At 38.2% G+C, this 16394-nt stretch overlaps 1 protein-coding gene across 1 annotated transcript in view; it reads right to left on the reverse strand.

Annotated features, from left to right (window-relative positions):
* Window positions 1–775: 775 nt before the first annotated feature.
* The window catches only part of PRKX (protein kinase cAMP-dependent X-linked catalytic subunit), a 69935-nt gene continuing 54316 nt past the window's right edge, over window positions 776–16394 (reverse strand). The window contains exons 6-9 of the mRNA XM_061459842.1: window positions 11935–11992; window positions 9585–9662; window positions 3514–3661; window positions 776–3008 (exon numbers count right to left, since the gene is read on the reverse strand). Of these exons, the coding sequence (XP_061315826.1) occupies window positions 3536–3661; window positions 9585–9662; window positions 11935–11992 (262 nt within the window). The 3' untranslated portion in view covers window positions 776–3008; window positions 3514–3535. The remainder of the gene's footprint in view (window positions 3009–3513; window positions 3662–9584; window positions 9663–11934; window positions 11993–16394) is intronic.

A 16394-nucleotide genomic window follows, 5' to 3' on the forward strand; every position in this document is an offset into this window, starting at 1 on the left:
TTAACATTCTTGTTCATCAAAGCAGAATACCAAAGGCCTATGGGCTCTTGCAAGAAAACAGTCCTTATGCAACAGTTTATACGCAAAAACACATTAACAGATGCAACCAGAATAAAATGAACTTCAGAGAATACCATATTTGAACAGAAAACAAAGAAGTGTTCTAGTCTGTTAAAAAAAAAAAAGAAAAACCAACCAAAACAAAACCCAAAACAAACCATAAATCTTGAGTCCTTAGTGCAGTGTCCATCTGGGAATTTCTGTGTGAGTGCTCAGACAGAACTACATTAGTGGGCCACGATGTCCCAGCAAAGACTTAAAACTTAAAATAAACTCACTTGTGCAAATAAATAAAATGGGCTGCTTTAGCAGCAGTTTAAGACTGCTGAGAAAATAACTGATCACTTAATGCTTCAAGAACGTTTTGGGTTGGTTATTTCTTTTAAGTAAGGATAAAAAACGTGAAAGCAGTTTTGTACTAGAAAGCATGTTGACGAGGTCAGTAGTTAGGCATATGTAAACATGGCTCTGGAAACAATGTAAAGTCAATGGATTAGCATTATTAATAAGATTGTACTGGTTCCTTTAGTCGCTGTCATAATGAGTGTCAGTGCATCCACTGCCAGCAATGGATAAGATTCATGAAAAAAAAAAAATCCACTATCTCTGTTGTTCAAGCATTGAAAGCTTAGCTCATGTAGCACGTAAGTTAAATGCAACTTAATTTCCTCGGCTTTGAAGACTTAAACACAGTGTAGATTTTAAACTTGAAAAAAAATATTTAGCCCATTTGCTTGTTGCAGTAAGTACATTTTTAAACAAGAAACTGGTTTTGTAGTACTCAGAATCCATAAAAGTTAAAGCTCACACACACACAAAAAAAAAAAAGAGCTGAACTGTGGCTGCTCCCATTAGATAAATTCAGTTGTTTCCTGTGCTTCATTTTTTTCTGATGGATATGGAGTAACTCACTCCACAGATACAAAAACAGTGGACTGGATTAATTTTTTTCAGGAGAGCAAGGTATTTTTACCAGGTTGAAATGATCACTTTCTATGGATTTTCCTGTATTTCATTATACATTCCTACACTGATTTTACTGAGCAGCAGGTGGGGTCATTAATCTGTGGCACTTGCATAACATCGAGATGACTTTGTGACATTCCAGAATTACCACTTTGAAGTATCCTCATTTTGCCACATGTTGTGCATTTCTGCAATCTCTTCAAGGTAAGACTTGCTTTACTAAGAAATAGATCTAGTAACCTACAAATTGCAAGATCTCAACAGCATTTCTGTACTCTTTAGAGTTACCTAGAAGAAAATGGAAGTCACTCTTCCACGAGGAGACTCCAGATGCAGATCTGTCACAATATTATGGTAATTTAATTAGAGATTAATAGAATGTCTACTTCATAAGCATTCAGGCTTTAGTTCAGAAAAAAGATTTTTAGCCTATGTTTCTTGTAGCATTTCAGATAAATGTGGAGAGCAATTTGTTGGAGAAGCTTTAGGTATGGTCTACTTACACAGTTTTATGTAGAGCTATCGTAGTGGAACTTCAGTGAGCTGACATGCTTTGGAAAAAAAATTTGGTATAAATATAATGATTTCACTAAAAGTTATCAAAATCCACAACATCTGAAAGAATATCATTACTTTTTGAAATCCAAGCACTTCAAAACCAGTTCCCCTATATTAACACAAGTATCACAATATGTAACATAAAAAAAATCCTAAAAAAATATCCTGACTTTTACACAATCTACCTTCATATTTATGTGTATTCATATACATAGGTACATATATATGCACATACTCATATTTGGTGCTACTTAAAATGAAGCAGTATTGAAAATACTTCCTAAATACAGTGTACGCAAGCTGCTAGAAGGACGTTAGTACAAGATGAAAATAAGAGACTCCTTACATTTGAGGTTTGAATTCTGCACATATGGAATTCCTGTCAGCAGAGATTTTAGGACATTTCCAAAAGCAGGAGCAGAAGAATCAGGCTCTAATATATTTTCAGTCTTCCCTCTGATATTCTGAACTGCCAAGCACTCAAAAACATCTATTTCAATAATGGAAGAAGTCTTTTATGGCTCATACTTTACATTTGGAGAAGACAACAAGCTTGAGAGACAACTCCGGTAAGAGCCAGTTAGAGCCCTTTTATCAGTATGCACTGAACTGCATGTTTACAGAGAGTATTCATGTGAGGAATCTCATTTCAGACAATACATAAACACTCAATATCTTGGTTTGTAGAGACATCGCTGCAATAGAACTTTATAAATCAGCCATTAAGATGATTAAGATGCATCTTAAACAGCAATAAAACATGCCCTTGTCTTTCTGCTTTCAAGTACTATGGTTGCAATTGTGAGGCATTGGAAATTTTAGGTACAAATATTTTTTAAAACTTAATTATTTTTATTTTTTACAAAGAATTATAAAATGTATATAGGATGATGAAAACCTCATTTATCCTTTTAAGATTTTTATTCCTAGAGAACTTCTTGAAAAACACTATTTGAAAAATAAAAATCATAGACTCTGCAAAGTACAAAAATTTACATCTTTGCACAGTTCCTGTGCTTTAGTTGTACTGTATTCATTATATACATACATACTAATTTGTGCTTTTAATTACACAAGTTTAGTATAAACTTATAAAATTAAGTCTATGAATTAACTATGCAAAAAGGATCTGGGAATAGCAGGAAACTTAACCATAAGTTAAAAAAAAAAAAACAACAACCCACCTAAAATACACCATTTTAGCAAGTCTACTTCAGAATAGACTATCAATATTACAATTCACTAATATCAAATGTTTACAGCAAAAAATTATTCTTGCCTGCCTCCAACTCTTTAGATATTTACTATACACTGATATGCATATTTAAATGCAGTATCATTCTTATCCACAAAAATTCTTCATTTACATATGAACTCCATTTTTCTTCTGACTTGCTGTTAGCACTTCAACTTCCTTCCAGTTTCTAAGACAAAATATAATGAAAAAGGAACACAAAATACAAAGAGGAGCATGTGAATTGAATGACGAATATCAGCCTAGCACAGTTGTAAGACAGAACTTAGCGTACAGAATTAATCTGACAATCTTATTTCTCTAACTAGAGTCTTCACTCTTACTAGGAAAATTCTGTGATCAAAACCAATTACATTTCCTTATCTGTCAAATCAATCTAGATATTTGCTTTTAACACCATTTTAAAAGTTTTAAGGACAGAGGCACTTAAATATCTGTACACAAATAACTCCTTATCACAGAACACCAAAGCCTGTGAGATAAATTACCTTTGTCATTCTGTAGACCTGTTTACCAGTATTTTATTTCAACAGTATTACTGTGATTCATGTTTTTTTTTACGAGGTGTAAGGAAGTATTAATCAGTGTTATGGAGCAGATGATGTAATTTCTGCATACAGCTCTCACTCACAGATCTTCAATGTTTTGAGAGGACTCCCAATATTTGGACATACCTCATCAGTGCAGATGTCACATTCAGAAGTTCTTGAAAATTTCTAGATCTTTAGGGGGTACTGGAGGTATCTTGTTCCAGTCATCTTCAGGGTAAGCTTCAAAATTGGAAGTATCCCCATCATTGGATACTTTTGGCACTATGGGAGGCTAGTCAGAACAAGCACAACAAAAATGTTAGCACAGTTTCCTCAAGTTTCCTCAGTAAGTCCCTCTCCATCATATTAAAGCAGAAATTCTGTAAAAGACTGATAAGCATATTTATAGAAGTTCACCTTTTATACTAATAATAAATGGCATGAGAGAAGGAAGCCTGCAGCAAGAGAGACATGTTCCAATGCTTTGTCTATATCATGGTTATGACACTTATAATACAGATACCTATTTTATTTAGCACCCAAGTTCTAGCTGTTTTGCAGACTGAATGTAACTACTGAAAAAGGTTACTACAACTAAGTTTCCAGGCACCTGACATTACAGCAAGATCTACCACTCTCCTTCCTCACTGCTCTTCTGTAGCCTATAAGCAAAAAGGTGTGTAATCACATCAGGTTCCTTTCAGCTAAGAAAGAGTCTTGATAACAGTGGGGGAAATTGCTTTCTAATTGCAGAGAAAAAGCCTCATCTTCACTACTTTCAAACTGATTGCTTTTATAGGTGCAAATGACTAATTTGTGTCTACCTACTATGCTTTTTCCTTTTGGCTAAGAAAACTTTAAGGACAATAACAAAGCTGGCTACTGTAAGTCATGCCACAGACAGAACTATCAAATACAGCAAACCCTAATTCTGCATCTTCTCAAAAAGTGAGTCTGGCTTCTTCTAGCTCTGAGAACTTACCTGATCTTTTGGGCTTAGTTTTTAAACAATGCCATCAGCAGGTTTTCAATGGGAAAGAAAGGGTCCCTTAAAGATGGTACTTTTAAGCTTCAGCCAAAAGCAAAGTCCTACTTCTACAGTCACAGTATACTGTAATGTTTTAGAAGATGCAAACAAACAAGAGGAACTAGAGATGTGTGCACGCCTACAGGGGTATGATATAATAGGCATCGCAGAAACATGGTGGGATGGCTCCTATGACTGGAGTGTTGGAATGGAAGGTTACAGGCTTTTTAGAAAAGACAGGCCTGGCAGACGGGGAGGGGGAATTGCCCTTTTATGTTAGGGATAGGCTGGAGAGTATGGAACTCTGTCTGGGGACAGGTGAGCAGTCAGAGAGTTTGTGGGTCAGGGTTAAACGGAGAACAGCGATGGGAGACATTACTGTGGGGATCTGTTACAGACCACCTGATCAAGGAGAACCTGCGGATGAAGCACTCTATAGAGAGGAAAAACCTTATGCTCACAGGCCCTTGTTCTCATGGGGGACTTCAACCACCCTGACATCTGTTGGAAGGAAGGTACAGCCCAGCACAAGCAATCCAAGAGGTTCCTCGATTGTGTGGAAGACAACTTCCTTCTGCAAGTAATAGAGGAGCTGACAAGGAAAGGTGCCATGCTTGACCTCGTGCTCACCAACAGGGAAGGGCTCGTTGGAAATGTGACACTCCAGGGCAGTCATGGATGCAGCGATTATGAGATACTCCAATTTGAGATCCTCAGGACAGTGAGAAGAGTGTGCAGCAAGTTCACTGCCCTGGACTTCAAAAGAGCAGAATTTGGCCTCTTCAGGAACCTGCTTAGTAAGGCTCCATGGGATATAGCCCTAGAGGGCAGGGAGGCCCAAGACTCTTGGTTGATACTCAAGGATCACCTGCTACAAGCTCAGGAGTGTTGCATCCCAACTAGAAGGAAGTGCAGCAGTAGGGCCAGGAGACCTCCTCGGATGGATAAGGAGCTGCTGAGGAAAATTCAAATGAAAAAAGAGGCTTATAATAAGTGGAAGCAAGGACAGGCGGCATGGGAAGAGTACAGGGATGTTGTCTGGGAAGCTAGGGACCAGGTTAGGAAAGCTAAGGCCCAGTTAGAGTTAAACTTGGCTAGGGATATTAAGGATAACAGGAAGGGATTCCACAGGTACATAGCAAATAAAAAACAAACTAGGGAAAATGAAGACCCCGTCAGGAAGCTCTCAGGCGAACTAGCTACACAGGATTTGGAGAAGGCTGAGGTTCTGAATGACTTCTTTGCCTCAGTCTTCACTGGCAAAGGCTCTGACCACACCACCCAAGTCTTGGAAGGCAGACTCCAGGACTGTGAGAATGAAGACCTTGCGCCCAATGCAGGAGAGGATCTGGTCCGAGACCACCTTAAAAACCTGAACGTGTACAAGTCCGTGGGTCCTGATGAAATCCATCCGCAGGTCCTGAAGGAGCTGGCAAATGAAGTTGCTAAGGCACTGGCCATCGTATTTGAGAAATCATGGCAGTCAGGTGAAGTTCCCGATGACTGGAAATAGGGAAATACAACCCCCATTTTCAAGAAGGGGAAAATGGATGACCCGAGGAATTGCAGACCAGTCAGTCTCACCTCTGTGCCTGGCAGATTCACCTGGAAGGCATGCTAAGGCACATGAAAAACAACAAGGTGCTTGTTGACAGCCAGCATGGCTTCACTAAGGGGAAATCCTGCCTGAGCAATTTAGTGCCCTTCTATGATGGGGTGTCGTGGTTTAAACCCAGTCGGGTAACTTGTTCACTCACTGCCCCCCTTCTTTCCCTCCCCCTATTCCCAGGGGGACAGAGAGAAGAACCGAAAAGAATGCAACCCCCACGGGTTGAGATAAAACCAGTTTAGTAACTAAGGTATAACACAAATAACTACTGCTACTACCAATAATAACAATGATAAAGGAAATAACAAGGGAAGAGAATACATCACCTCACCACCAGCCAACCGATAACTCGCCCCCCAAGCCCGAGCAAGCACTGACCCATACCTCCTCCAACTCTGCAGTCCATCAGCCCTTCCGGCTAACTCCCAGTCACATCCCCGGCATGATGTGCTGTGGTATGGAATATCTCTTTGGTGAGTTTGGGTCAGGTGTCCTGTCTCTGCTTCCTCCCGGCTTCCCCTCCTCCCTAGCAGAGCATGAGGCTCACAAAGTCCTTGGCCAAGGCAAAACGTCCTTGTTATCAGCTCTGTTCCCAAGCCGAAAGTCAAAACACTGCACTGCACCAGCTACCAAGGAGAAAAATGACTGCTACTGCTGAACCCAGGACATGGGGCTACAGAACTGATGGACAGGGGTCCATCCAGAGCAGTTGATGTCATCTACCTGGACTTGCGTAAAGCGTTCGACACTGACCCACACAACATCCTTGCCTCTAAAGTGGAGAGACATCAATTTGATAGGTGGACCACTTGGTGGATAAAGAACTGACTGGATGGCCATACACAAAGAGTTGTGGTCAATGGCTCAATGTCCAGCTGGAGACCAGCAAGGAGTGGTGTCCCTCAGGGATTGTTGTTGGGACCGGTCTTGTTCAACATCTTCGTCGCTGACATGGACTGTGGGATTCAGTGCGCCCTCAGCAAATTTGCCGATGACACCAAGCTGTGTGGTTCGGTTGATATGCTGCAGGGAAGGAATGCCATCCAGAGGGACCTCGACACGCTTGTGAGGCGGGCTGATGCCAACCTCATGAAGTTTAACCAAGACAAGTGCAAGGTCCTACACCTGGGTCGGAGCAATCCCAGGCACAGCTATAGGTTGGGCAAAGAAGAGATTCAGAGCAGCCCTGCGGAGAAAGACCTGGGAGTGCTGGTTGATGAGAAAGTGAATACGAGCTGCCTTCAGTGTGTACTTGCAGCCCAGAAAGCCAACCGTATCCTGGGCTGCGTCAAAAGAAGTGTGACCAGCAGGTTGAAGGAGGTGATCCTGCCCCTCTACTCTGCTCTTGTTGAGACCTCACCTGGAGTATTGTGTGCAGTTCTGGGGTCCTCAACATAAAAAGGACATGGAACTGTTGGAACAAAACCAGAGAAGGGCCACGAGGATGATCAGGGGACTGGACCACCTCCCGTATGAAGACAGGCTGAGAAAGTTGGGGCTGTTCATCCTGGAGAAGAGAAGGCTGCGTGGAGACCTCCTAGCAGCCTTCCAGTATCTGAAGGGGGCCTATGGGGATGCTGGGGAGGGACTCTTCATTAGAGACTGCAGTGATAGGACAAGGGGTAACGGGTTAAAACTTAAGCAGGGGAAGTTTAGACTGGATATAAGGAGGAAATTCTTTCCTGTTAGGGTGGTGAGGCACTGGAATAGGTTGCCCAGGGAGGTTGTGAATGTCCATCCCTGGGAGCGTTCAAGACCAGGTTGGACAAGGCCTTGGGTGAGATGGTTTAGTGTGAGGTGTCCCTGCCCACAGCAGGGGGGTTGGAACTAGATGATCTTAAGGTCCTTTCCAACCCTAACTATTCTATGATTCTATGCTTAAGAAAACATACTGCATCTAGTCTGCTTTAGAGGACTATCTACTCCACTGTGGACAATGCCTGATACTCCCACCCCCTGTAAGTAGTCGTGCAGGAAAGCCCCACACCCACCCTCCCCCTCCCCCCCAAAAAAGGCAAAAAAAGGAAAATCCTCTATTTTAGATTAAGAGAAGTATTTTCTCTCTTTCAGCCAATAGTATCATTTATGTAATACTAACATTTAAGATCTCATCAGGACAGTGAATCAATACATCACATACAGTAGACAAATTCACAGATTTTGCAAGGAAAATGGAGCACTGTACCCATTATTTCATATTTTTAATCTCTTCTTCAGTATAATATATAGCCATATTGTGAAAATTAATTCTGAAGAATATAGCTGCCTCTAGAAATAATGAAGTAAACTTCTGACCCAATTAACATCTTCGCTCTGAGGTATAATTAAGCAGCATCTCACCGTTTAAGAGCTTACTGTAACCATCACAAAAATTAAGAAACAGGCTTTGGATTCATAATAGTCTAAAAGCCATGGTGACTTTTTTTTTTTTACATGAAAATGCAACACACAGGATGTTTTGACCCGAGACTCTCCATTTGTACCTCTAATATTCAGTGTTTAATATTATGGGTTTGTTATTTATTTGGTAATACAGTATGTTGTCATAAACTTCAGAGTTTAAAAACTTACAAAACATGTTATTATTCAGTTTGTGTTTTTTTTTTATTTTTGTGACCAAAATTTACAGTAAATAACTTGAAAAATGTGACTTCATTACAAAAGATCTACATAAAACTAATAACTAAAAATAAAAAAAAAAATCCATGCATTTAAAGAAAATGTGGATTTAAGGAAAAAAGTTACCTATAACTTTGTATTAGGATGTCTACAAGAACACATCAAGATCATTTTCATATCTATGTTGCAAGAACTCAATTTATGATATCTAGCCAGAAATTCATTGTAAGAAACTAATGCAAAGGAGAATCAAACATTTAATTCATATTTGATTGACTGCATATAACAACCTATGCTACCAAAAAACACTAGTAAGAAGTTGTACTATAGCTTTTAAGGAAGGAAAGAAAGAAGTTTTAAAACTTTAAAAAGCATTTTACAGTGTTGATAGCTTTTGCAAACATCTACCCTCACATAGTACTAGAATTTGATGCTGTTATAAAGTATGTCAGAAACACATTCATAAATCCTTCTCTCTCACCTTCTCTATTCCTCCTACTCCCATATGCTTTACATTTTATTAAAGAATTTACCTGAATTGAACTTGGCACAAAAATGTAAAGCCCAGAGTAAAACATTTGCACAGATATAAGGGCAAAGAAAAAAATCAAAACAAAAATCAAACCAACAAGTCACCAATCCCCTCACACGAAACAACCACCTATAACAAATAAATTACAAAATTCTAAAACTGAGAATTAAATGTTGTGTTAACTAAGCTTGAGCAAAACAAGGCAGGGAGTTTTTACAGACATTTTGCATATAGACAAAAATGCAAGCGGACAATCCTATAATTCTGCAGTGTAAAAGGGAAAAAAATGCATATAATTATTGATGTGTTCATATGCACACATACCCATACACACATCTGAGCACACAGATGCAACAGGAAACAAAAACCACTTAAAAGAACAATGATTTCTGGTTGCAATATCCTATACAGTATTTTGCATAATATACCTTTAGTCTCCTTTGAGGTACAGCATCCCAATCTATAGACCTGAACCACCGATGTCTCTTCACATCATCTGCTCCATTCTTTAAAGAAAAAAATAAAAATAAATATTTAGTAAGTTGTATGTATACTAAACCATGTAGTTCATCATAAGAACTGTGGTATAAAGGTAGACTACTGGTCCGTGCAACCTTTTTTAATTTTCTTAGGTAATAATCATTAAAAGATTCTACAGGACAAATTTGTATTTCCCTAGCAGGCCCCTAATTCCAGGAAAAAGATCCACATTTCTCTCTCTTCTTTTTTGTGTTTTTTTAAAGCAGCATTCTTCTGACTCAAGGAAGATCGCAAAACCATTCACTGCAGTTCTATCCACTTCTTTCTTCTCCAACATTTTAGAGAATGCCTCTAATTCTTACACAAATTAAAAGAAATATAACTGAAGTTGATGGTGTCTAAAATAAAAATCACATCTGGCAAGCACACAGTTGTATCCAATATTACTGACATTTAGTGGTGACAAGAAGAGGTTTTCAGTACTGTTACAAAAGTATACATATAAAAGCATTTGTTTTCATTTTAGATATATGGTTAAAAGCATATCTGTCTTGTAATGGTAATTCTCTCTGGGATGCCTATTTTGATTATGCACATAAGGAACAAAAATGTTTTGCTTTTGTTTTGTTTCCCTTTTTCCTTTCCTTCCCCTCCCCAGGACGAAGCTTGATTCAAGCACAGGTTCATTTCTGAGGCATTAAACACTGGAGAAAATCAGATGGCTCTCTGTCTCAGGCCTGATCACAGCACTATTTTAATGCACATCCAAAGCTCATAAGACATGTAGCTCCATGAAATGAAGTGTACCATAGCTCTGGTGTTTGGTTGTTTTTTTTTTCAGATTTATATGGAGTGGGACTATCCATATGCACATCCAAAGATTCAACAAAGAGAGTATAATTTCTCACCTAGTTCCCCCTCAAAAGCAGATCTCATTGAATGGTTCACCAGAAAATGTCCAATAGGTTTTAAGTCTTTTTAAACCAACTGTGATTAAGGAAAAGGATCAGACTTGAGACTGACCTACTGCCCCAACCCCATATTCTGCTTCTAATTAGAACTGTCTTTGATTCTAACATTTTAGCCAATTGTAGGGAAAAACTTCCAGTAAATCAAACATTCACAGACTTAAAAAAGGCAAAAAATCCAAACCAAAGCACAAAACCAAAAAATCCCAAAGAAAACCAGAACTCAACAAAAAACCCCAGCCAAACACATTGCCCAAAATCCATGTTTGAATAAATCAAAGTTTGGTTTTGTTTTTCTTCAAAAGATACAAAAAGTTTTCTGGCTAATATCTTTCTAAATTTTTAGCTTTGGGCTTGGGTTTAATCTCCCTGCTGACTCCCCAAAACACTGCAAAGGATTCTGAAAGATAAGAAAAACATTGATTTCCTAGCTTTTCTTACCAGTCTAAGTTCGTGCCATAAAAGGCTCTGAAAAGGACCTCTGGGCAGCAGGTTCTAGCATCTATGCTTATATATTGTACAAAAAAGCAAAGCTGTAACCTCCTGCCCAAGGAAATGGAAGTTTTAGCTGTCTCTAAAGAATTAAAACATTACACAGGTTAATTTAGGCATCTGCAACACTCTAACAAAGCTAACAAGTCAATGAATAAAGGATTAATGTGTGGTTTAGCTACCCTGTTAAAGCACCTGAGTTAGTTCACATGCAGCTAACTTCCCACTGCATTACCAACCACAGCTACTGCACAGCTGCAAAATCAACTAAGTTTCTAACACAGCTGTCATCTTCTGTGCCTTACAAGTAGTACCAGATCAGGCCATCTTGCAGAATTCACCAGATTGCTTTGTGTTTCATCATGACATATCACAGACATAGCTGTATTTCTCGGGTAGGTTGGAATGCTACCTGAGATGCGAGCAGACTTCTTACTAGTAAACTATTGCCTTCAGATGGCTATTTGGAATAGGATTCTTCTTGGTGCAAGACTACTTGACTGTGCTTAATCAGCCCCATCACCAAACTACCAGGACAATGACCAAACATCATGGTACAACAACCCTTATTCATCTTAAAGTAATTTTTAAGCCTGAAATTTTATTAGTGCTCCTTCTGGGATTAAACAGCTCCAAAGGAAGAATCAAATAAGCTATGGGATTTAGCACCAAGTCTTGAAATTAATCAGTAAACAAGTAGGGTTTCTGAGTAATGTATGGGAAAATGTGTCTCAATTTCATGATTATAAAAACAAAAGCCATAGAAAAGTTGTTCTAAATCTTTCCTACAGAATTCTTTCAAACTTGTGCTTTGTTCTGTGTTACATTTTATACTGACCTTCATATTTCCTAATCGTCTTGTCCTGTCAACTACAAGCAGCTTCTTAATAAGGTCTCTGCAGTAAAGAAAAAATGTTCTCTGTTAAACAAAGGTAACTGATATTTTACTGTCGCACAAAATGCTACAGAATATAAGCATACTTCCCTTTGACTAGCCAATACTGTTCATAATTTACCCATTCATTTCCTTCATATTTTAGATATTTAAGAATGAATAATAAAAAGGAATAGCTTGTTCTAAAAGGGTCTTGCAGAATTTTGGAAGTTCCTTTTAAACTCTTTCAAGAAACAAAGGAGAAACACTCTCTCTCCCCCCTCAAATAGCACCATATTTTTCTTTGTATTTTTGTGTTTTGCTGGGCATTCAGAATCTCAAAATTTATCTCAAGCCTACCTGGCAGAACACAACTGTAACATATATAGCATTCTGTGGCTGCTAAATATTCAAAAGAAGCATGGAAGAGCCAGTCATTTGCTTAAAAGTAGTAACATCTATAAGCTTTAACTTAATTGAAAATCAAAAGCCTCCCTGGAAATTCTAGTTTATTGAACAGTTCTACATAAAGCTAAATAAACATTTTAAAAGATGAATGTAAGTTTAGAGACATAAAGGGTTTCAATTTTAAATAGCAAAGAGCTTTAAATATTAAGCACCAAAAAACACTAACATAAATCAAAGCGAGTATCACACAGTTAGCTTGGTTACTTACGAGTTGAGAGAAAAATCTGGCCTCACATTTCTATGAACAGTTATTTTTATCTCAGAGATTACTTTGCTACTCACTTTTAGAACAACAGCATTCTGGCTTCATTGCATAGAGTACCAATGACAGAAATGAACAAAAGTTTAGCCATCTTTCTTCTTTCTACAGCCTCAAATAGACCTGAGAGATGTAATATTTCAGAAAATGCTGGAGATCTACAAAGCACAGCTAATTCCAATTTTTAATTTGCAGGAGGTTAAAAAAAAAACCCAGCACCTTTATTTACAGAAAATGTAAATGTATTAATGAGACACCTGCATCTCTCCATCCGTAAATATAACATCTACTAACCCGAAAAAAAACAAGTATTCTGTCACCTAACCTTGAAATCACAAAAGTATATACACAAAGAATGTACGAATTGAGATTGAATGTGCTAAACTGTTTTAAAAGCTGTTGTATTTGGCAGAAATGTAGTTCTAAAATTCAACTGGAAAAATATTCAATTGGCAGATAAAAGGAGAATAAAAAAGTCAAGATAGAAAGCAATTTTTAAAACTCTCATGATCATTCCAACCAATCAATGTTTGGATTACATTAAATCATATGACTGACTCCTTTTACAGTCACCTTCACAGAAATATCTCTTTTCAGATATCTCTCTCAGCAGAGAAGTCTATTCCTTATGGAGAAGGCTACCAGAATGGCTATAAGCAGACTTTAAAACAGATGCAGGACTAAAAAGAAATCCAGAAACCCAGAACTAGATTCACAGGCTCTATGACCAAAGGTAAATCATGGAGTTTCCTGTTCCTATATAACCAGAAAACATACAATGGATCATTCATTCTTGGCTTCCTTCAAAATTTTATCTTAGAAAATAACAATTAGGAAAATAAAAGGATGACCTTGATCAGTGATACTGTGTTGTCACCAGAGATTAATACATTTGCTGCATTCAGAAGAATGAATGTCCATTTAATTGAAAGAACTAACAGTTTAGTCATTCTTTACTACGTAGTTTCTAAAGAATAATTTAGAAATGATCAGGTTAAAAGTCCATCCGACAGATACACTGCACTTTGTATTTGGAGACTGAAATTCTACATTAAGGCCTTTCTAGACCAGTTATCATTAAAGTGCTGTAGCGCTCATGTTTGACTTGGTATTTTCCAAAACTGTCTTTGCTAAGAAAAGCTCACAAAAAGCAAAAAAAAACCCAACAACCCAAAAACCAAAGCAACAAAACAAAAAAATACAAACAAAAAATCCCTGAAATTACTTATAAACTCATTAGCGGTCAAAGAAATACGTGGAGCATAATAATTATGTATTACGTATAATGAAGTAACACAAAACTCCACCAACACTTTTATTTTTTAATTTCTAGTTGATTAATTTATCATCATCATCATGGCAGAAGCTGCTTTTCAGAAGAGACCTGACATAATGGTCAAATATGCAAGGACTTCATGTATACAGGACAAAAGCCTTAGAGAAAACATCTGATCATATTGCAAGGCAGCTAAAAAAAGGGCCACAGTAGTGAAAAATGTGAGGAGATGCTGGTTCAGTCTAGAAAGAGCAGCACTTACACAAGACACATAGCAGCATGCAGCAGGAGGGAAAGCAAAAGTTCGAAAGGTTAAAAGTGTGGAAGGGTGATGGAGGCAGGCAGGTAGAAAAATATCAGGTTTATGTAGTACATATAGGTAGAAAAGTTTTCTCAGAGTCCGAAAAGGAAAATACTTCTGCTGTGCGAGACCAGAGTATTAAACTTCAGTTATTATAAACACTATATAGTACTAATACTTCAGACCCAGGGAGGTTGTGAATGCTCCATCCCTGGCAGCGTTCAAGACCAGGTTGGACAAGGCCTTGGGTGAGATGTTTTAGTGTGAGGTGTCCCTGCCCACAGCAGGGGGGTTGGAACTAGATGATCTTAAGGTCCTTTCCAACTCTAACTATTCTGTGATTCTATGATTCTATAACATAGCCTGAATGGATAGTCTTCAACCTTGTTGAGATACCAACTGATAGCAAGAAGAGAGAAAGCAAATAGGATACAAACAAGCTAAGAAGTAGACTGTCTTCTTAGGACAAAATAATCTTGGCACTTGCTTTAAGCCAGTGGTGCAGAGATGTCAAGACTATCCAGTTCTGCTTTTGATTTTAAAAGAGGGGTTGATGTAACAAGAGAGATACATTATGCTAACAACTCACTGCATAAAGCAGGTGAAACAATGCAAATGAATGAGATCACCCAAAACCGAAGTGTGAAATGCGGAAAGCCAAAGCTAGAATCTCATGAGACGCCTTAGAGGCAGGATGCAGTGGGAATGAGCTGCAACGCACACACTGAAAGAACAACTGAATAAGAAAAGCTGGGAAAGAAGTGCATCAACAATTATGTTGACTAACGTATCCTACAGTTCATTGGCAGTCACATCTAGAGTGAAGAGCAAAACCTACATATGCATGCTTACTACCATAAGTAGCAAGCTTCACAGCACCAGACATCCTCTGGATAATAGAAATTAGCGTTGGTCTGTGAAAGTTGAGTGCACATAGAAGCTAACAGCTTCTTTACTTCTAAATGTTTTCTCCATGTTAGACAGGCTGCTAATGATAATAACCTAATTTGAGGTGTTCATCTTCCGGGCACACTCTTGCACTTTAGTGCACAAATGTTATGTGAGGTACTCAATTTTCTTCCCAACACAGACTGGGTTAGGAAGATCAGACAATGAGACTACACTAAATTGAAAATAGTCTCAAGATTGTAAGGGAAAACTCTGTTAAGAGCAGACACAAATATGAAACAGTAATCAGCATATGGTGATGTAGATGTGCTTCATTCAGCGCACCTGATGATTCCGTGGAGGCTTAAAAAATTCTCCCCAAATGATTATTTTTGTAAAAGAATTCATAAAAGGCCAGCATAAGTTGGACATATCTCATCAGGTTTGCTGCACAACATTTTACCTATTATCTTGTGGTGACAGTAAGCGCATGCCATCTCTAAGGTCGCTTCATCAAAACACCTTCAATGATTAACCTGGGAATGTAAGAATAATTTTCTGTCTTGACTCAATCACCTCTGCTTCTGATTACACTTCCTCTATTCTAATGGTTACTAAAAAATTTCAATTCTGGATTTTTTAAATGGGAGAAAAAGCATCTTATCTGCAATACGCCCATAACAATTGCAAAATACGATGACTAAAATACACATATGAATATTTAATACTGCATACTGAACTGGGGCTCTGCTATCAGAAGTGGAAGTTGATTTTACACTGGAACTTGTGAAGTATCAAGAGTTTATTCAGGTAGTTATGTTGAGAGTGCTTTAACTGGTACATATGCATACAAAGGAACAGTTTAGTGTTCACTTCCTGCTCTCCAAATTATTACTCATATTAAATTACCTATCTCCTCATATTTCTCCTCTTTTCTTTCTGCCAGGCACTAACCTGATACCAATAAGCTCTGTAAAAGGTGAACAACACTTAATATTCTAAAATATGCAGAAAAGTAAGAAGTGCAGATACAATCTTAGAACCATATCTCCAGTCTGAAGTCTACCAAAGACATAGTTTTACTTGGACTGCAAGAATAAATGTAATCTAAAATATTTTCCAACATGGTGTTCGTCGTGGTTTAAGCCGAGCCAGTAACTTGGAAACATGCAGCTGCTTGATCACTCTCACCCCTTCTTTCGCCCTCCGCTCCCAGAGGGATGGGGAGGAGA

The sequence above is a fragment of the Pezoporus flaviventris genome, unplaced genomic scaffold (genome assembly GCF_033815535.1).
Source record: "Pezoporus flaviventris isolate CSIRO_AGI_PZ_B2104156 unplaced genomic scaffold, CSIRO_AGI_Pfla_v1 ptg000030l, whole genome shotgun sequence".
NCBI classification, from domain to species: Eukaryota; Metazoa; Chordata; class Aves; order Psittaciformes; family Psittacidae; genus Pezoporus; species Pezoporus flaviventris.